Genomic DNA, 23,529 nt, shown 5'->3' with positions numbered 1-23,529 from the left:
AGAAACTCTAGTACGTGCAGTTTCATCATGACCTGTTTTTTAGAAACACACACAGCATCCAAAGGTGTAATGTTACTCTTTGGAAATGTCCACCCTAGATCCAAAAATTAAGAAACAAATATATAACATGGTTCATCCAGATGATAGGAGGTTGCAATTATTGTAATACTATTTTAAAAAGACTATCTTTTCAGGGTCAAGAGCAATCCTTAGAGGGAAAAAATTTAAGGACAACATAAAAAATGATATCCTGGAAGGCTAATTTTAAAAAGAAAACACTAAAAAGGATAGTGTGTGGAATTCTAGTAATATCCTCTATTCAGGGACATAAAGAGAAAAACATTTGGCAAATTCATATTTTAAGTACAAAATTAAGGAAGGAAGCTTTAAATAGACTTGAATTGAAACAGTCTGTAGCCAGAAAATAAAATCAAAATTGTCAGTGATTGTTGAGTTCATTCTCGTCTAATATTGCCTTCTTTGAGGGCAAGATGTGGAGGGCTCCTTCTTCCTTGCAACCAGAGGCTGAAGAGTGTTTTTGAAAGGCTCGTGCCTAAAGCATGGTTACCACAAAAGAATAAAATGGTTGAGGAAGGAGAGGACATAAAATCCAGGAAAAAAAAAAAAAAGGCAAGATAAGAAAGGAAAGGTTAGAGCAGAAAGGAGAGCAAGAGGGTATTGAAAGAGGGTATTCAAAATAAGGAGAAAGAACAGAGAAAAGTGAGAGAGCTAGAGAAGGCAGAGGAGAACAACTAGAGCAACTGGTACGGGAGAGGCATCTGTGTTCTGAGGCTGGCTAGGCTAAGGTGTTCCTTGATTAATAATCAAGGTTCCTCTTATCATTTTAAATCAAGACCAAACCAAACACCTTCTGAGGAAATCTGTTTTCTCAAGGTTTCTCCTTATTGGCTGTGAATCTAAAACTAAAGAAGCCTAAATTTTCTCCAACTTTCTAAAAAAGTAAACAATGCTCCCCACCCCCACCCCCCGCCCCCACCACCAATTACACCAATCTGGGTAAAATTTCAGCCACTATCACACGGGCTTTCCCTGCACTCTAGGAGGAGGGGTAAGAACAATCCAGAAACAGAGATTCAAAACTGCATTCTGAACAAAGTTTTCAGGTTTTTAAGGAGAAGCAGTGTCCTTCCAGTAACATCTTTCCCGCCCTCTCTGTCCCACCATTTAGACAGGCTGTCCCATTTAGACTCTTTGCAGTGAAAGATTGCCTGTGTGTACTCATCATGTGACGAACCCAGATGGATGGGAGAAGTAAATAGGTAGGTAGGGATGTAGGTAGAGAATTGACTTTATTCCTGTTGTTTAATCACTGAGTCGTGTCTGACTCTTTTGCAACCCCATGGGCTGTCCATGGAAATTTCCAGGCAAGAATACTGAAGTGGGTGGCCATTTTCCACTCGAGGGGATCTTCCTGACCTAGGAATCAAACCCGAGGCACCTGCCACGTCTGCTGAATTACAGGCGGGTTCTTTACCACTGAGCCACTGGCGAAACTACTTATTTATTCCTACTATAAACTTAACATATTTAGTTAAGATTTTCTTCTTTTCCCTGTGTTACAGAATTGTTGTTTTAGATTTTACTTAATTGAAGCTCTCAGTTAGATGAGTATTTATAACTGGAATGTAGCTGGGATTTTCTCTCAAGGTATTTCAGCACTGACATACCATCTGATAAACAATCTATGCCTCAAAGCATACTCCTTATCTTCTTGATTTTCCCAATTTTTGATTTTTTATGCCTGTATGAGACCTTTTAGACTTCCTTTAGCCTAATTATTGCAAGAGATCTCAGCTTTAAGATAATAAGTATCTCCCACCAGGCAAGGAGACTGGACTGGATATGAGTGCTGCTGACAAAGTGGTATTGGCTTCTTGGGGAATTGGCATCTTGGGTTATGTTTCTTTATGTCAAAATAATTCAAGCTGGAACACTAAAGAGTGCTCTAAGGTGAAAAAAAAATCAGATTAACTTCTGTGAAATTTTGTGCCACTTTATAAACTTTAGGTAACTATGATCTTTTTAATGTTTTTATATGCTGTGTGATGTTGAAATCAGAGGCAACCGTTTTATCCATGTTCACTTAAAGCACACATTTTGTATTTATATTAAAAAGCCAGAATTTCAAAAATTCAGAGGATAAGATATTATGTCACAATATATTCACTTTCAATAAAAAAAGATCCTAAATTACTGACAGTACCCCAAAACAATTTAAAACATTAGATTTATCCAATATTTGTTATTGCTGTTGATATATTTACTTTACCAATTAATAGCTTTTCTTATTAACTTTTGAAATTCCACTCTAGAATTCTTCTTTTTGAATTTGCTATAGCTTTGTCTGGTGCTTTTAATGCAAGGTGTGGAGCAGATGCTCAGACTTTGGCTTCATGCAGTCTATTTCCACTGAAATACTATATCTAGACAGTCCATAATTCAACTGAATTTTAGAGGAAGAGCAGTTACCAAAGACACAAGAAAAACTGTTAAAATGAACAGAGAACACCTTTTAACCTTTACTGGCTGAGAGATCCAGTCAGCTCATGAAGCCAGCTTGTCTAATGAATCCAAGTGAGATGCCCAGAGGAATGTTTTAGCATGTTTAAAAACTTCCTGCTTCCATTTTTCCTTTTTGTGTATAGATCATTGTGTCAAGCACTTCCTAAGATAAAATGTTGCCTCTGAGACTATGCTCAGGTTATAAAGGCCAAATTATTGGTAAACGACTGCAGTTTATATTTTGTGCACTTACTTTTGACCTTTTTATATACTTAACATTTCCTCTCTTGATACTAGAATGAATGTGAACTACTAAATATGTGTGTGTGTGTGTCTGTGTGTGTGTATGTGTGTGTGTGTATAAATATATTCTTTAGATGGTTGGTGTTTTACAGCCTGAACTTGAATTCTTAATTTGAAAAATCGTATTCGTAGTGTTTCTGAGTTGAGAATCTTCTTGTTCATAATCACGGACTCTGCCATTTTGAAAAACTTGAAACTGAGTCCTAAGTGGATGGCATATCCCTCCAAGATTATTATCCTCATATAATTACAATTCTGTAATGGGAACAGAAAGTATGATGCCTCAAAGCTATTGCATATTAGGCAATTTTGATCAAGACCTATATAGACTGAAAGAAACCCATTTCTCCAATACAGCAATCACATCCTTTTCTAAAGCTTTGCCCTCTCCCAATAGAAATGCCATGATATAAGGAGCTAAGGAGGGACATTCTCAGTGGAGGAGAGATGAATGTCTGCTGTAATATGCTTTACCTTTTTTCCCTGGGAGATGCTTATATCATCTGAGTTCTGGAAATCTGAAAACACAAAAGGACCAGGTATTGGCTAGACATTTCAAAATGTGATTTTCTACTCCATATCCAGATTTAGCAGTTGCATCACCAACTTTAAGTTGCTCTACAGTAGCAGATAGGGGAAAATGGTAAAGAGTTAAGGGAATGGAAATGAAGGACAAGGAGCAAAAACGCTGCTCCAGGCAGACTGGCAGGGAGCTGAAACATTGTCCAGTGCTGCTGCTGCTGCTAAGTCACTTCAGTTGTGTCCGAACCTGTGTGACCCCATAGACAGCAGGAGTATAAATCGATGGTTATGTAGTGAGCTCAAGATATTTTCAATTTCTGAACAGGACCATTTCAAAGTGGGGTTTTAAGAAATACTTTATTATAATGACTAATGCTAGCCAATTCAGACCCCATATAGTGACTGCCTCTGTGAATTAATAGTAGCAAAGTAGCTTGAAGGAGGCAATAAACCTCCTTCATAAGTTACAAGCACACAGAACTGGGTCCAGTGAATATTAGTCTGAGTTCCTTACTAGACAGCATTTCCACTGAAAATATGGCTAGTGCCATATTAAATAAATTATTGTAATAGGAATCCCTAACAAAATACCACCTACAATTCTTCACTATTGATTCCCTCTTCCATTTTTTTAAAAAAATTAGTCACTCTTACAATCCACTCTTTACAAAGTATCAGTTGTCTTCTTAAACCACAAGTAATACTATTTCACTTCATTACCCCAAAGCTTCTTATTACATTAGAACAAAGGTCACCTGCTTCTATAAAGAGCTCAAGTGTGGACCCTCTTACCTCTAGAGTGTCATCTTATACCACGATCATCAGCATCACCAAGTTCCAGATGTATGGACTTTCTTAAACAAAGAGCATTTATTCTCATCTTTGCTTTATTCTTTCCTCTCCTTGAAATGTCTTTGCCTGGATCTATTCATCCTTGAATTTTTCTCACCATCGAGGTCACAAGTCAAATGCTCTCTCTTCTTTCAGAGCATTTATAATGATCTGACATTAACTACTGTAATTCATGCATATATGCTTATACACAGCTATGTATATAATTTTGTCTATCTACCTACTTATCTATCTATGTTTCTAACCTATTTACCTAAAATATGTGTTACCTAAGACTATGAGACATGCTGCAGAAGAACAGGAACAATTGCACTTTTGTTAACCAGTGTATTACTGTTATCTAGAAAAGTGCCTTCCTAGCACATAGAAAACTCTCAATAAACATTTGTTGACTAAATTAATGTACCCAGAAAATACATCTATTTGACTCTCACTCCAATAGAATGGAGTTGACTGTGCAGGTATTATTTCTTCACTGAAGAAGTAATAAAATAGTCTAAGAGACATTAAAGGATTGTCTTAAAATCACATAGCTTGTTCTCTAGGAAAATCTGAGTTAAAATCCAAGTGTTTTGACTCTTAATCCAGTGTGCTTACTACTTACTATACTACACTGCTTTTCTGATTTTTGCCTCCAACGCTAATCATCTTTTTGAATTATCACTTCAAAACATCTGTTACTTCAATACTTATCAGCAGGATATCAACATTGTAGGAAATCCCTAGTAAAAACAGATCTACAGCTGTCTAGCTGTTATAGAGGTTATAACAGTATATGAACATATGTGTATGCATATATGTGTGTGCACATATATGTAATATAAATAATATGTATATGGTGTCTGTGAAACATATCTTTGAAGGGTGTGCTTGTTTAAAGAATGATTTTAATCATTATAAACTTAATTTACATTGATGTACTATCTTAGATATCCTCAATCACTGTAATAATAACCACCATCATAATTTCATTTTACATAACTCTATTCCATCGTTATCCTTTGAAAACTTGAATATGTGTATACAGTTATACTAATTCTAAAGAATCTGTTGATTATTTTACACTGGATAGAGGATTATTGTGACAAAAATACTGAATTGGAAAAAAAAATTACTTGCTGATTAATCTAGTCTCTTCCAACCAAGTTATTTTGATTGATTTCCACTTGCAGACAGTTTCTTCATTACATAAGAGGCTCATTCACGTATAACTTTGGTTAAGTGTGTAATCTTCCTAGCTAAACTTCATTAGAAGTTCTGCTTCATGTTGTATGCTCTCAAATAGAATATTTCAAGCATAAAACTCTTTACTTTTCCCATGTGATCCATAGAAAGGCTTTGAATACTTTCTAGATATTTCTAATAACTTCAGAATCTAATGCTAAGTCAATAAAGTCTGGTATTAGAGCATGTGATTTAAATTTTATTGTTCCTTAAATAATACATTTTATATATATGTATAAAAATAAAATGTTTGCTGGAGGGGAGGGAGAGGAGATGACACAGTTTTTCTAGAATTGGGAAAAAGAAAGTTCTTCAACAATTGCCTTAGCTCTCAGCCAAAACACATGAGTATGAGTGCATCTTCCATTTAAGCCTGGTTGATCTGAAGAGGATTGGATTTCAAACCACCATTATTTTGTCAAAAAAGCAAGTTAACCATGGCACTATTTATAATTTGGCTGAAGTTCCTTCACAGTGACCCTCTATCTTGAACCTTTGCACTCCAGATTATAAAATGTTTATCTTAAAGCAGAATGGCTTCACATGCCACTTAAGGACTCCCTGGGGAGCTGAAGTGAAGGACGCTTTTGTTCAAAGGATTCTATTCTTTGCCACTGAAATTGTACTCAACTGAGTGAGAATATGGTTTGAGGATAATCATTAAGTATATATTTGAATAGAAAAAACTATGTAAGGGAATACATCAAGATATTAACAGTGAATTTATGTGGATGGTGATGTTTCAGGGAATTTAAATTTTTAAAATATTTTTCTGAAGCATCTCAACTTAAACTATGGGCTTATATTTTTTATTAAAAAAATTTTTTTAATTACATAATATGCTATATTGTGCTTATGCTTACTCTAAAGCTTTTATAATGTTTTAGAGTAGCATTCCCAAGTGAGTTTCAGAAACACAGGGGTAGATGATGTTGACCACTTTCATTTAAAACATGGTTTCTTAGAGAAATGAGCATGGTAATGTCCAAGATATATCTTTCAGCAGCATACATAATAAGCAGTTTGACCGCAATGGTAACTTCTTTTTCCACTATATATTCACTGATGACAAATAAAAGAAAACTACTTGAACATGTGACAAGGGAGCTATGCTGCTGCTGCTGCTGCTGCGGCTAAGTCACTTAAGTCGTGTCCGACTCTGTGCGACCCCATAGACGGCAGTCCACCAGGCTCCCCCATCCCTGGGATTCTCAAGGCAGGAACACTGGAGTGGGTTGCCATTTCCTTCTCCAATGCATGAAAGTGAAAAGTGAAAGTGAAGTCATTCAGTCATGTCTGACTCTTAGCGACACCATGGACTGCAGCCTTCCAGGCTCCTCCGTCCATGGGATTTTCCAGGCAACAGTACTGGGGTGGGTTCCCATTGCCTTCTCCAGGGAGCTATATTAGAAGGGAAAGTATAGAAACTGAGTCTGCTGATTATCTTGCTTCCCCTAGGTTGCAGATGGAATCATCTGCTAACAATCTAAAAACAGCAGAGAGAAATATTCCATATAATTGGCAAGTTCACTTCTTCAGAGCATTTTATGATAGATAGAACAGAGTTTTAGAAAAATTTTATTGGCGTATAGTTGATTTATAATGTTGTGTTAGTTTCTGATATACAGCAAAGTGAATCAGTTGTGCATAGACATATACCATTCTTTTTTAGATTATTTTCTCATATAGGCCATTACAGACTATTGTTTAGAGTTCCCTATACTATATAATCAGTTCAGTTCAGTCACTCAGTCATGTCTGACTCTTTGCGACCCCATGAATTGCAGCACGCCAGGCCTCCCTGTCCATCACCAACTCCCGGCATTCACTCAATCTCACGTCCATCGAGTTGGTGATGCCATCCAGCCATCTCATCCTTTGTCGTCCCCTTCTCCTCCTGCCCCCAATCCCTCCCAGCATCAGAGTCTTTTCCAATGAGTCAACTCTTCGCATGAGGTGGCCAAAGTACTGGAGCTTCAGCTTTAGCATCATTCCTTCCAAAGAACACCCAAGACCGATCTCCTTTAGAATGGACTGGTTGGATCTCCTTGCAGTCCAAGGGACTCTCAAGAGTCTTCTCCAACACCACAGTTCAAAAGCATCAATCCTCGGCACTCAGCTTTCTTCACAGTCCAACTGTCACATCCATACATGACCACAGGAAAAACCATAGCCTTGACTAGACGGGCCTTTGTTTGCAAAGTAATGTCTCTGCTTTTGAATATGCTATATAATACTTATCAGTTATCTTATTAGTTATCTATTTTATATATAGTAGTGTGTCTATGTCAATCCCAATCTCCCAATTCAGCCCATACTTCTTACCCCCTGGTAACCATGTTTGTTTTCTACATCTGTAACTTTATTTCTGTTTTGTAGATAAGTTCACCTTATTCTTTTTTTAGATTCCAGTATAAGTGGTATCATATGATATTTATCTTTCTCTGACTGACTTCACTCAGCATGATGATTTCTGGCTCCATCCATGTTGCTGGGAATGGCATTATTTCTTCTTTCTATGGCTAATATTCCATTGTATATATGTACCACTTGCTTTCTATCCATTCCTTTGTTGATGGACACTTAGGTTGCTTCCATGTTTTGGCTATTATACACAGTGCTACAATGAACACTGGGGTGCATATATCTTTTCAAATTATCATTTTCTCCAAATATATGCCCAAGAGTTGGACTGCTGGATCATATGGTAGCTCTAATTTTTTACAGAATATCCATAGTGTTCTCCATAGTGGCTGCACTAATTTATGTTCCCACCAACAGTGTAGGAGGGTTCCCTTTTCTCCACATCCTCCTCAGCATTTAAGAAAAAAGCATATTGGTTGCCCCTAAAACATCTGGTAGGCCAAGCTTTGAAAAGCTAGCTACCTCGGGGAGTATTTATTTTCTCCTCACACTCCCAAAATAGATAATACTGATAAAGGAGTCCAAAAGAATTGTCTCAGGCCACGAAGCACTTGCAAGTGTAAAAACAGGGACACTTATTTCCCCTAGTAAGTGTGCATTTAACGTACGTCCCTACCATAAAAATAAAATGAAAAAGGAAATAATCTTACTTCCATAAGTGTCACTCAAAGCCATAAGATATTCATCAAAAACCTTATAGCTTGTAATCTGGAGAGAACTGAAATGCAACTTCAAGAACAAAATGATTTGTTTTACTTGATCTAGAAAGGGAACTCTTGAAAGAGAAAGGATGAAAATGAGCCCAATGAATAGATGAATTGCAGCTGCTGTGACTAGATAGCATGTTTTCATTGTATTATGACTTTTAATTGAAAGTCATTCTGACATTCTAATAAAGTGTGAGCTCTTGCTGGACTCTTAAGAAATAACAGATATACAAATATATATTTCCATATATGTATGTATGGAAATAAAGTGTGCAGTAGAGAGAGAGATGTATGCTGGAAGAGAGAATGACTGCTGGAAGAGGTGAGAAGAGGAACGTGGTATGAGAGGCAAGTGGTTAATACATCTGAGACTTGGTGCTGACAGCTATTCTCTTAAGCTCCGCAGTTGCTGCAGGATGTTGGATGTTAAAGTTGAGGTTGGAAATGAGTTCTAAAAACACAACTCTGTTCTCTTTGTCTCAAGCTATGTTCTTTATTTTGAAACACTGAACAGTAAACCCCACATAATTATTATGTCACCAGGCTCATTTAAGCATTTTGGAGCCAATGAAATCTTTAGGGGTAGGGAACAAAACCTAAAAAATAATGGATTGTTTATGGACCAAACTATCTCCACCTCAAAATTATTCTATCATTTGAGATACACATTATGTGTATAACATGACTTCCAAGAGCCAAATTTATACTGAACATTTAATTCTTTACAAGTGAATTGCTAGGAGATAAAATTTTTGATTTTCAAATGAATTCATTTTGCATGTATTTGGGTCAACTTTTTAATATACTACACAAAAGATACAAATATCCATATCAATGAAATGAATTGTTTAAAATGCTGGACTGTTATTTCTCAGAGCTAAAGTTGAAAATTAAAAAGTCATCTTTTCATTCTCACCTCTCAACAAAGGTTTCCTTTTATACAAACAACATATATATATATTTTTAAATCTGTGTTGGGTTGTCACCAAACTACATATGTTTTATTGGTTGATATATATGCCTCAGAGCCACTAACATAAAATTACATTGAGCTTGAAATGGAATCTATTAAATGGACTTTCACTGTACCATAATATGTGCTTCTTGTCCTCAAAATTGAAGATACTTGCATAGGTTGTCAGATTCTTTTCCCAGAGAGTAATTTGGATAATCCACTTATGATTTAATGCCAGAAAGAAATCATTTATAAAACACACCCTTGAGTCCTTAAACAGTTAATAAAGTTTGCTACACTACATTATATACATCCCAAGAATAGCCTGAATACCTGGAGAATCTGGCAAGCTGTATAAGAATAGTTAATCTTAAATCATACCCATATGCTAACATATTTTTTATTACAACATGAAATGGCTTGGTATCATTCAGGAAAGTGTGTCCATTCTTACAGAATCCATTAAGAATCATCTGACCTCTCCATAAAATCTGTCTCCCAGAGTGGCATATTTAGGCTCCCTTCTCCATTGAAAAATATTCACTGTGAAATTTCATGTGTAAGCAGTAAATTATCAGGACTACACAGTGGAGCAATTTTAGAAATAGCTAATCAAAGCCAATAAATTTCCCATTTGGGTGTGAGTATATGGTTGTGAGATCTAATAAGGACTGTTGATAGACATTCACTGTCCCAATTTCCTGCTTCATCAGAGCGTGTAACTGAAGTGAAGACTGACATCTTCGTCACCAGTTTCGGACCCGTTTCAGACCATGATATGGTAAGTGACTCTGCAATCTCGGTTTTCCTGGAGTATTTTCTAAATTTAACTTTTGAAAGGAAAAATATGGATTAGGTTTTTAGGAAGTAATTTGCAGTGCCCTGGCTATATCTTTGTGTTTCTCTGTGTGCATAATAAGTAAATATCATATATATGTAATATATATATGTAATATATGTTTATATTATATTTACATAATGGAAAATATCCATTTACTTTTCAGGCCAGGCCTGTTTATAGTTATCAACCACTGCAGTCTTCTTTTGTTCATCACCGAAATTTTTCCTTTGCCTTGGTCTATGTTCTGTGATTCCAATAGTGTGAATTACCTTATATTGTAGGTAGGAGGACATATTGATTGAAGAATGTTCGCTTTCTGATGACCAGGACTAGTATAGAATAGCTGTAAACACTGCAATTTCTGAATTATTTTTGGTTAAAAAGGAGAAATGTGTATAAAAGCTGAGCAAATACTTTACCAGAATTAGACTGAGAATGAAATAACACCTGTGGGAAAGGTTCAGCTTCACTGCAAAAGGCAATCATTAAATTATTACCAAGAGTGAGAATAAAATGAATACATACCTGCTCTCTCTTTTCCCAATCCAAATGAACATGATTTTCTCTTCCATCTGATGGGCGTTGTCTGTAGAGCTCTGCAGATATTATATAATATTTCTGAACTCTTGACAGCCAAACTCCTATAGAAGCAAAAAATCATCAAGAGGCTATGAGACACATCATTACAGTTATTTTGAAGATACATTAATTAAATACTATTTTTTGAAATATCTTCGCTTATGCCATCTTAAAAGTCTTCTGATTTCCTAATAACTCAGATGTTTCAGAATAAATGTTAGAGAAAATAACAATTTAGACCAGCATTTCCACAAGGCACCTAGATTGGCAGGGTTAGAGCTCTGACCAGTCCCGAGGTAAGGTAAACTGTTGAACTGCATTTAATCTAGTGTGTTCCAATCATATTTGCCCCAAACCCTTTTCTTTAAGTGATGCTTGTTGACATTCTGTGACTCAAACATTGGGAAATGCTGACTTAGGATAATTAGGTTTTGTTGTTTTTGTTTAGTCTCTGAGTCATGCCCAACTCTCTTGTTACTCTATGGACTGTAGACCACCAGGCATCTCTGTCCATGGGATTTCCCAAGCAAGAATACTGGAGTAGATTGCCATTTCCTTCTCCAGGGGATCTTCCCAAACCAGGGATCGCACCCACGTCTCCAGCACTGACAAGTGGATTCTTTACCACTGAGCCACCAGTGAAGCCCCAGGATAATTAGATGCTTTACACCTAAGACAGGTTATGAATGTAACCTGTACAGATTAGAGTCAGTGGAGCATAGAAGAGATAGTAGAGTGGTAGGTAAGAATACAAATTTCTGAACCAGAATGCCTGGGTTTATAATACCAGTCCTTTTACTAGATAACAGTGTATCTGTCCTTAGGAAAATTACTTAATATGTCTCTGCCTCAGCTTATTCATGTGTGAAATGGGAGTAATAATAACAATACCTCATGCAGTTATCACAAGTATTAAATGAATTAATACATGAAAAGCACTTAAAAATCATTGGCGTATCCTAAGCACTCAATAAATGTCAACCACTATCACTATGTAAGAAAAAGAAATATTAAAATTAGCCAAAATGGTGGATTTATTCCTCTGGTAAATCATTTTGCCATTGTGGTCAGTCTGTAGACCACTTTATTGAAATACTATGCAATACAATAATTTTTACAAACTTGATTGTGGTCTGAGAACTATTGTGTTTCTCCCACACTGCAACTCAGTCTTCTCACAAAACTATTATTCTCTCATGCTACTTTTCTAATTAAGAAACTTTAATATATCCCAGTTCAGTTTAAGGTCAAATTTAAGCTCCTCTGCCTGTATCCCATAATAACCATACGTGATTTTACCATTTGTCCTCACTTGTTCCAATGGACTATTTAGTGATTTGCATAAGTATTACTTTCTGTGAGGCATACCCTTGGGGGCTAGAACTACTGACTCTAGGATTCAGCCTTGCTGAATTCAAATTCATCACTGACAGCAGAATGACGTTGGAGCAAACCAATCTTGTAAGGCTCAAAGCCTCTAAAGTTGATATATTATCATTTACCTATCCTTGTAAGACTTCAACAACAACAGCATCCTTGCAGGACTGTTAGGAATTTTAAATGAGATACATAAATAAGGGTCTATTGATAGTGCTCAATAAATAGTAACTATTATTATTTTTTGTCTCTGAACCCCTTATGATGGCATGTACCCTTTGTAGAAATTTCCTCTAATCTCTATCCATTTAAATTTTGTATTTCCCCCATCCAAATCACGACCCAAATGCTTGATGAAAACTTTTCTTTTATTTATCCAATAACAAATTAACTTTCCCTTTCTGCATTCAATCATATTTATTGACTGTAAAATACAATTTAGCTTTTGGTCTCATATATAGCATTGTTTTGTTAAGTTACTTATTTTATATTAGTATCTTATTTTCCGAAAGTGATGCCAAATGACATAAAGGCAAGCTTGCTTCACATCTCTTATACTATCAATGCCTTGCTGTTTTACAATAAGTGTTTAATTTCTACTTACTTGGTAAAAGGTTTATGAGTCTACATTAACTTTTAAAAATTAAGGTCTTCTGGGACTCAGTAAATAACACCCTCTTTCCTACCTGAGTTCTGATTAAGAAATATGATAGCAGAGTAAAGGACATGAAAAAGGAAGATATCATCTTTATTGCTAATCTTTATTGCTAATAATGGTGGTATTCTAGAAGGTGGCTTATATCAGCAGACAAGCGGTTTCCAGAGAGTAAACACCAGGGTCAGCCAGAGTAACCCACCCAATCAGCAGGCAGTGTTGGCTTCCTTCTGCAAGGGTGGAGACTGTCCACACAAAATGTGGAGCATGGAGGAACACAGTAGCGTTTGTGAGTCTACTGGACAGCCAGCATCAAAAATGAAGACAAGAGGAAGTTGCTGAGATAGGCAAGATTAATTTCTCCTTCCAAATTCTCCTGTCAAGTTAAATTACTTGTCCTCTCTCCCGTCTCTGAATAGAAGAGTGTGAGAGAAAGGAGAACTTTTGGAAGTTTTGCACTGGTAAAGCTTTCTTCTCATAGGTGGAACACCATGAGCGGGGATAAAGCATTATAAATAGTGCACACTAATAAAGATATTACTCCTCCTCCTAATAATAACAAGGCTGTGTGCTTAGTTGCTCAGTTGTGTCTGACTCTTGGTGACCTCATGGACTGTGGCTCACCAGGCTTCTCCATCAGTGGGATTCTCTGGGCAAGAATACTGGAGTAGGTTGCCATGCCTTCCTCCAGAGGATCTTCCTGACCCAGGGATCAAACCCAGGTCTCTCACATTGCAGGTTGATTCTTTACTGTTTGAGCCATCAGGGAAGCCCAATAATAATATGACCATTCTCTATCTCTGGCACCTAGCATGATCTCTCAGGAAGAGTAGGTGCTCAATAGAAATTATTAAGGGACAGTGCCCAAATAAAGCCATATGCAGTCAAGCACTTTTCTCTTGAAAAATATTTTGCATGAACAGTGATGTCTTTTCTCTTAGACAAAAGATTCTCACTAGGATTTTGGATACACTATTAACCCTAAGATTACCTTACATTACTTTTTACACATGGCCTTTGGTCAATAATCAGGTAAGAAGAAGGGAACAGAATCTAAACCAGTGACAGTGTTTTACCTAAAACTCTTAAACAAGCCAACATTTGAATTGTTCTGTCACAGAAGCAAATTAGCCATAAGTCTGCAACTGATTTCCTAAGTGACTAGTGGAAACTGTACCTAACCACTTTGAGAAGATTAATATTTAAACTACATTATGGCAGAATTATCCATAAGAAAGAGTGGAATGATTTAGAGGGTATCAGAATGACAAAGCTATTTTTCAAGACAGGAAATGTAGTTTTTAAACTGAGTACTAATAACTAAATAATGATAACCACAACAACATTAAATACTATCGAATGCTTATGTTAGGCACTGTGCTAAGAGTTTTATAAATCATATATCTTTTAATCCCCATGTCAAGATTTTTGCTACATTATTATTATCCACATTTTCTAGAGTAGAAAAGTAACCCAGCTAGGTAGCAACTTGAACTCAGGCTGCCTGTCCTTAGAGATTCCACAGATCCCAAAGTATCTGACTTCATCTGGAATAGAAAACAAAATTAGGACAACTCCTTAACTTATTTTAAAAACCATTAATTGGCAATCAAACTGCACATTCCCAGGGCACTAGGTTCTGACAAAAATATCCAGGCAGCACAATCAGAAAGCTCTGTTTTCCATAGTGCTTAAAATGTATTAAATCACAGCACACACAGATGGTAATAAATTGTGCAAGTGGGAACACTTCAGTACAATATTTATTTAGAAACATAACGGATGTTGTGTCCCTGTCTTCAGAATAAGGCTCATATTCTCCAGGGACCTGCGCTATTGAAAAGGGGAACTGGGAGAGAATTTTCACTTGAGTGGTGGCGGCTGGAACACTGAACCCTGAAGGAACACCAGCACTTCTTATTTGTTCAGACACTTTTCTGTGGAGTCTTCTATTTTGCCTTCTGTTTTTGTTTTACTTAGTTATGACCACTGTCTCACTTTCTTCATTTCCTGTCCTACCACCCTTCCAAAGAAATAGCACTTTTTCATTTCCCGATACCTTGAAATCTAATACAAATTTGTGTTGATAAAAAAACAAAATGGGAGACCAATAGTCACTTTTAACGTTTACTGAGAACTTCTGTGCTCTAGAACTTCTTGCAAGTTTTTCGCTTGTGTTGGCTCACTTCTGACCGCAGGCAAGTGGAATGAGTATTGCTGTGATCCCTACTTTATTGGCAGCCAAGGGCATTAGAGAAAATAAGAAAATTGCCTAAGGCCATTCATCTGGAAGAAGGACAATTCAGTTCTAGTTAGCAGATTTATAATTTACATTTGTAAGCTTTACGCTATGGCTCTGCCCTTTCCTCCTTATTCCGACTTCCTAAAGAAGGAGCTCTGGCACATCTCGGTCTAGTGAATTTCGACCATGGGGAGAGGTCGGGCTGTACAAGTAGCTACCGGGAGTTGCCTGCAGCTACCATGGCAATATTGCAGGGGCCATTCCCAAAACATGGGAAACCAAATATTTCATCCTCGATTAGGCAAGAAGTGTTCACGATCAACTGCTTTCATATCAGTTTTAATTTCTACTTCTAACAGAGGGAAACATAAAAATTAAAGCTTATTTAATTTTGCTCTTTGTGCATGTGTAGGCATATGTGTGCACATGCATGCCTGTGTAACCAGAATGATATCTGAAGAGAGAGTATCTTAAATGAATTTGGGATTTCCTTGTCCACCATTAACACAGGGAAATAAAGCTAGCTTTCAATATGTTAAAGTAAGCCTTAGGAGCTTGGCAGGTTTTGACATTTTTTTGAATCTTAGCCTTTGGGATATATCTTGTCAAAGACTTGATGATAAATATATTTTATCTTATAGGTAACATTTATTTTATATTCAGAAATCTCCTTGGAGCAAGCAAACAAGCGAACAATGTTTTAGATTTGTAGTAATATGGTCAGCTTAGACATCCTTGGAACCTTGATTTAAAAATGACCCTTGTCTCCACTGTTGACCAGGCTAAAGTTTTGCAGCCTAATAAAATATAGAGCTTATGACTGACTCCTGAGTAATAGACATAGATAGCATCATTGTCATAGCCCTGGCTTACAAGTTTGTCTGTTGTCCAGAGACAAGAACATGCACAGCCCAGACTAAACCCGTCCATTCTGCTTCCTTGGCAAGCACTCCTACTCTGGATCCCTTCCTGGTGCAATCCACAGGCACTCTCCTCATTTCTCTCCGCATGAAAAACACTATTCTAAGCCCATCCTACTCCCCCACGAGTTTCTCCTATAGCTTCCAAGTCTAAACAGTTTCTTCCTCTGTCAAATTTAACGGATGCTTAACACATGTTTCTAAGTAAATTCCTACGTCACATATCCCAGTGCTTCTCATCTGACACTTCCAGACAGAAAAAACAGAGTAACTTCTCTGGCCTGCAAAGATAGAGTGGTGTCATGTTACACTTTTTAAATTTCTATTTCAATCAGCATTTACCATTATGCCTGGTGCATTACAGACTTTGTTGCTGTTCTTTAGTGGCTAAGTCATGTGCAACTCTTTCAGGACCGCATGGACTGTAACTCACCAGACTCCTCTGTCCATGGGACTTTCCATGCAAGAATACTGAAGTGGGTTGTCGTTTTCTTCTCCAGGGGATCTTCCTAACCCAGGGATTGAACTGTGTCTCCTGCATTGGCAGGTGGATCCTTTACCGCTGAGCCACCAAGAAAGCCCCTCATTATAAACTAACCACTAATAATTTTCACTTGATCAGTAGGGACTCAGCAATGCCAACTAGTACTCTGAAAATTTTCATTCAAACTTTACGCAATTTTGCATTAACCCTTGGAAAGAAAGATGTAAAATTCATGCACAAAAAGCCTGAACATAGACACTGTTTATTTTACATGCCCTAAAGACAAAATGTATAAGATTTAAAAAAAAGGAAAAAAAACCCAGCAGCTTTCTGATACATCAGGGTTTAGGGGTTTAAGAAAATGGAGCATGATGTTTTTAAGTTAGTTTTCCTTCCAGTTTGGAGCATTTGAAGATTAATGGAGAATATGGTAGTCTTTATTTCAAACCACTGAGTTCCAATTTTAGTGTCAATGCAGCAAGTCCTGCAAGAAAGATTGATATTATTACCCCTTTCAATTTTAGGAGCTGGTATCTCATTGCTTGTTTTCAGATTAGCAGACGTTTGTCTCTGGGTATTGCCATGAGGAATGCTGCGTTTAATCAAATAAATAGATTCCCTGGCTATGAATGATGAGGAGCTTCATACCGTTTCTCCTCTGTCTCATACACATCAGTTCAGTTCAGTCGCTCAGTCATATCCGACTCTTTGCGACCCCATGGACTACAGCAGGCCAGGCCTCCTTGTCCATCACCAACTCCCGGAGTTTACTCAAGTTCATGTCCATTGAGTCAGCGATGCCATCCAACCATCTCTTGTCCCCTTCTCCTCCTGCCTTCAATCTTTTCCAGCATCAGGGTCTTTTCAAATGAGTCAGTTCTTCACATCAGGTGGCCAAAGTATTGGAGTTTCAGCTGAAACTCATACACATATATACTCACAAAAACACACTCACACACCTGCATACTCTGAATTCTTTTCTCTCTTTTTTTTTTTTTGGAAAAGATGCAAATTACCATTGAAATGGATTTCTTATTTTCATAATCTTGTTCATTGTGTAGAACTGAAAGTCTGTATACATTATTTGTAGGGGAAAAATGTTTACTTAGCCAAAAAAAAAGTTTACTTAGCCAAAAAGAAGATTATTTCAACATTAGCATCATGGATATCTTGGGATTGGGGTTTTCAGAGACCATGAGAGGGTCCCTAGAACGTTATAGTCTATTTTTAGAACTAAAATTGTCTATTTTAACCATTTTCATGTATGTAATAACCTGTAACATGAGTTCTGTTTTTATTTGCAGTATATTCTGTCCCTTTGAGTACTGATATGATGGAGGTGGGGTAGAAGTAAGGTACTAAGTTCCTTTCACATATCTGAGAAGACATTCAGCAGACTTTTTCTGACAAAATAATATTTGATATTTTAGATATTTTTAAAGTGATTATGCCAACCAAGGATTCACCTGACACCAATAGGTTCAGGCCACCACAAATTTACTTGTAGAAATATCATCCAGCTCATGTTTTGCTTCTAAAGTTTCAAAAAGGATGCATTGTCTTTAAGACATTGGCATTACAAAATACAGCACAGTGAACTCTTTGCCATTTTCCCAAATTACCTAGGAATATACAATAGATGTATTTTTCCGTCAAAGCTGGAAGGATGAAAGGTTAAAATTTAAAGGACCTATGACAGTACTCCGATTAAACAACCTAATGGCAAGTAAAATCTGGACTCCGGATACCTTTTTCCACAATGGAAAGAAGTCAGTGGCACACAACATGACCATGCCGAACAAGCTCCTGCGCATCACAGAGGATGGCACTTTGCTGTACACCATGAGGTGAGGAGGACTGTGCTCTCCCCATGACTTTTTCTAGACCTTCTCTTCCATGTGTAGATGAACATCAAGCTGATGGGCCCCTGTAGAGCAGCTGGTTTCCTGTTTTCCCTGTTTTTCAAGTTTAATACTTACTCTACTATGAAAACTAAACAGGCTGAAATATTATGCAAGTCAAAGTGTTAAGTAAAATGATTAGACAAAAACGAAGAAAATGTTTACAATGTATAGTACCTAATACAATATATAGCTCCAACATACTCTAAATTAACAGAGGAACTTCTATTATTACTTCATGGCTTCCTGCCTTACAGTAAGGTGTAGATCAAGTTTCTAGAAGCTATCTTCTATCTATATCTGAAAATGTTCCTATTTAAAAAGAAGTGGGGAAAAAAAAAGAAAATAGAAAAAGTTCAAAATTTTTAAACATAAATTCATGTGGCAGTATACATACTGAAGAAGTGTATGAATTCACAATGATGTTGTTAATGAGAAAGAATATAAAGATTACTAATTTTGCTTAAACTGAAGACTATATGCATATTTTTACTTTATAAATATTTCCCCCATTTGGAGATTACTGGACAGCTCAGCATCTGAACCAATCATTCATTTGTGGTTAGATGAAAGAAGCATGAATCAAAAAAAAGTTTTGAATATTTTTAGATAAATTTTTTATGAGAAACTCATTGAGGACTCATAAATGAGGACTTATGCTTAAAGGCAGCTGTTATTTCATATCCAAATGACTTGTTGAAATGTTGTTTTTGTAGATCTGGCCAGCACTTGCTAATTTAGGCTATTCAGTTATTCCTTTGGTATGAAAGGTAATGAAGGGAATGCCTTGACTTGGAGGATTCTGTTTAGAATGAAAGTAGAGTGATACTTTGCCTTTAGAGAAAGCTTCCAAAATTCCTAGCTTTTTAATACCCAAATATCCAAATAAGAAACAAAGAAAACATGCTTCAGGTGCCACTGGAGATAGATGTTGGATTCAACTAGTAAACGTGTAATAGGACTGAAAGAATGAAAAATTCAGAAAAGAGAGAAAGAAAATAGAGGATCAGTGGACAGGAATTGAGAACTTTCCAGATCATCCAAGCAGGATCTGTTTATATTTGAAATTTGAAATATTTTCTCCTTGTGAAATATCCTACACTTGTTTTTGAGCCTAAATCTAGCGTGTATTTCTAGTAGCTGGCAGTTACCTGAGGAGGGATTTGAACATACTAAGAAGTTTATATATTAAAGGTTCCTGATGTATCTAACATTCTTCATCAGGAACTAACATAGTCCCCTTCTCTGAAATGTCTCACCACCTTTGCTAATTTGTCACCACTCTCCTAATAGTTTGACTTAAGGATATGAGTTTAGTTATTAATTCACATGTTTCATATTTAATTAATATTATAATGACTTCATGATTTTACTGGTTACAAAGACACCTTATCACATTTCTTGAGTTACCTAATAATATAGATAAATATATTTTCTGAAACTTATGTGAAGAATTTGGGTACAAATTTTCCATAGTTCCACCAAATGAGATCAAATATATTTCAGTGAATTCCTTTCTTGACTACCCTTTTAAAACATAAATAGAATTCATGTTCCCAGAACATAGGGACTAAAAAGAAATTCTGCAGAGTCCTGGCTACCGTTAGGCAGTGGATTTGTAAATAAAACTAAACAGTTGGAATAGAGTAAGATCACATATAAAGGAGTCTAAGTGCCTCTCAGCTTCCCAAAGTCTAAGGACAGTTCCTCCCTCACCTATCCCTTTGTTGTTTAATGCATTTGGTGCTATTTTAGGGAATGAAGTGGGGAACTAGATGGTCACAGAGAACAGCATTGAAACATAGACATTACCATATGTAAAATAGATAGCCCATGGGAATTTCCTGTATGATGCAGGGAGCTCAAGCCCCAGTGCTCTGTGTAATTCTTTTCAGATCCTTTGATTATTAACAGCTTAGTATGACACTGCTGTTTGTGCTTTTCTTTCTTGCTTTCTTAATATATTTGCTCTAGTTAATAACATCCCAATCCTATTTATCAGAAAGTATCTAATCTACCCTATATTTCTCTTAATTTCTAAGACTGACAGTGAGAGCCGAATGTCCAATGCATTTGGAGGATTTCCCTATGGATGCCCATGCCTGCCCTCTAAAATTTGGCAGCTGTGAGTAAATTTATTTTATTTTTGATTCTTATGAGAGCATGTCTTTAAGCAAGCAACCTCCAATTCATTATGAACGTTGGAGAGACAGATAAAGAGTATCAAGAAAACTTAAATAGTGATTTATTTGCAAGTGCTTTCTATAAGTAACCATCTTTTAGTTCACTTTTTAATATCCTTTCAGGAAACGGTTATTCCCTATCCTCTGGACAAGAAAGAATGAATTTTACTATTTAGTGGGAAAAATTCCATTTTTGTTCAAGTTGTATTCATAGAAAACCAAATGGAGTATGGATGTTTATGCCTCATAGATATCATCTTCTTTCCAAAAAATGGAGGTCATTGTATTTATTTTATATCATTACATGTTTATTCTTAATAATTTGACTTGTTTATGAGATGGAAATATTGGTAGATAGCAAAGGACAGTAATTAGATTTTCTTAATAATGAAGCCTTAACCTAAAGATGATGCCAGAAAAGAAGTTACTCATAGTCTTAAAACAGTTTTAGATCTGTTTGGATAGCTCATGAAATTTAGCTACATATTATTGCTTCTGAAGACATCTTAGATAAATTCACTTTGTAATAACTTTCAAGGTTTCTACATCTTTAAAATATGCAGGCACACATTAGAGAAGCCCAGAGAACAGTGGCCAGCCGGTTAGGCTCACTGGTCTTCCCGTTTTTCTGCTTTTGATTAGCCTGCATACATAAAGTGAGGAGGAATAATGTATTCCTGGTTTCTGCAGGGGAGTTACATATAAGGACTGACTCAACTTCTGGACTAACCTAACCAGCTTTCTGTTCTCACTAGTCAGGCAATCTGAGCAACTATTTTGGTGAAGATATGATTCATAGAAGAAAAATAGTGGTAGTGTAGGAAGACAGCAAGCAAAGAAAATAGCAAAGGGCCTTCAGGCTCCTAAAAGTACTAATCATGGAGAGACAATTTTCTCTATTTATAAATCTCATTCTATACTAAAACCCAAGGATAAACTACCTACTTCAAAAACTGTCAGCTACACAGGCCATAGGTGATAACTATCCCCTCTCAATCCTTTTCCCAATGTAATGTATGTTCTATGCCATGACCTATTACATTTTTTTTTTCTGATTACCAGTTCCATTTTTAATGACAATATTTTGTATTATGTGTTACTTATATGCCAGGCTATGTATTAAATATTTGTATATGAATCAACTCAGCTAATCCACAAAATAACCTTATAGTTCAAGATATCATACAAAATCAGTACTGTTTTTGCCTGAAATGGTACTGATTTATATCTGAGATCCTAGTATAACTACTAATAGTGCCCCTTTTTGCCTTCAGAGATATCTTGTTTTAGACATTTAACTATATGTTTAGTATATTAATCAGGAATACTTTTAAGCAGTGAGCATAGCTTAAAAAAAGGAGTCTAAATTTTCATACAAGATATATGAAGGTAAGTGATTATTGGTTAATTGCTGGTTAATTTAGCCTCTTAACAAGGACGATGTTTTAAGATATTCTTAGAAGTTCTTCCTGATGAAAAAATGTTTGCTGCTACTCCACTGCCTCCACTTTCAAAATAAAGAAAAATAGGGAGCAGAGGAGAAAGGAGTATTGCCTGTATCACAAAATAAAAACTTTCCCTAAAATCCTAACAGACATCTTCTCACATCTCATTAATCAAAGCTGTGTCACATGACCAGTGCTAAATACAAAGGAGGGTGGAGAAACAAGGCACATTTAATTAGGCACATTGTCATCCTGAAGAAAATGGATAGTGAATGGAACACAAATAGTGTCTTATATAAGAAAACTGAAATTTAAAGACAAATAAGTAAGCTGTTTTCTACCTCAGAGCCCTGGCATACGCTCTTTTCTCTGCTGCGGTTACCTTTCCTTTGTTTCTTAGCATGGTTGGTTTTATTTATCCCTTACATCTCAGTGTAAATATTAGTTTCTAGGACCTTCTATGAAGTCCTTTTCAAAATGTGTATATAGTCCCATCAGTCTTCTTGATCATAATACACATTTATTTTATACCATTTATCACCAAGATAATTGTTAGTTTTAACACTGTTACTATCTGGAGATTGTAAACTCTTTAAGGGCAAAATCTATTTTGTTCTGCATTTTCTAGCACAGATCCTAATATAATGTAGGCATTCAGGAAGTATTTATTGAATGGATAAAGAATATAATCAGGTTTTAAATATCTATTCAGTATTTAAGCCTCAAAAAAAAGAGAGTTTAGGGACTGTGGGGATTTAAACCTCAACAGAGAAGACATACATTGAAGAGCAGGCTCAGATGGCATATGCTTGGTGGGAAAGAGGACCATGGTGAATTGCTGTACCTGCCAGTGATGTGGGAAATGGATATGGCTGTACACTTATTGTATAGTCATTTCTCTAACCTGGCCTAACCAGCATATTTCAGAGATGAAGACGTTAAGGCAAAAGTGATTTGGAAATGTTTTGACTCAACTTTTAAAGGAAACACCTGGCCAAAATCTCAGAGAAGAGAATAAGGAAGAGATAAGCAAGATGATTTTGTGATAATTTATGAAAGCGCTATGTAGTAAATGTTTTTAAAGTATCTGAAGTAGCTTCATGCATATGTTGATAAGAACCAAACCTGGAAACGCAGATGTCTTCTTTATCACCCTCCATGAGATTCTGAATGTCAGTGCGACCTTACATTTTCTGCTTGTTAGGGATAACACCTTTTGTATAAGGCCAGATAAGGCAAAGATAGTATACAGAGGCAGCTGACATCTTTTAACTGCTTTCTGAGGAATATACAGTATAATGCTTTGATTCTAGAAAAAGTGATTCAGGTTATATTTGGATAATAAGATCTAGGCAAGTGCTAGATGTAGTCAGGATTTAATAAATGATCATT

General features: G+C 36.3%; 1 protein-coding gene across 1 annotated transcript in view; it reads left to right on the top strand.

Moving 5' to 3' along the window:
• GABRA1 (gamma-aminobutyric acid type A receptor subunit alpha1) overlaps nucleotides 1-23,529 on the top strand; it is a 58,352-nt gene that overhangs the window by 9,753 nt on the left and 25,070 nt on the right. Inside the window, exons 4-6 of the mRNA XM_040239466.1 lie at nucleotides 10,224-10,291; nucleotides 18,235-18,455; nucleotides 20,552-20,634. Of these exons, the coding sequence (XP_040095400.1) occupies nucleotides 10,224-10,291; nucleotides 18,235-18,455; nucleotides 20,552-20,634 (372 nt within the window). The remainder of the gene's footprint in view (nucleotides 1-10,223; nucleotides 10,292-18,234; nucleotides 18,456-20,551; nucleotides 20,635-23,529) is intronic.

The sequence above is a fragment of the Oryx dammah genome, unplaced genomic scaffold, assembly GCF_014754425.2.
Source record: "Oryx dammah isolate SB20612 unplaced genomic scaffold, SCBI_Odam_1.1 HiC_scaffold_5, whole genome shotgun sequence".
In the NCBI taxonomy this organism is placed as follows: Eukaryota; Metazoa; Chordata; class Mammalia; order Artiodactyla; family Bovidae; genus Oryx; species Oryx dammah.
Note: the sequence above shows the minus strand (reverse complement) of the source record. Positions and strands in the feature narration are given on the sequence as shown.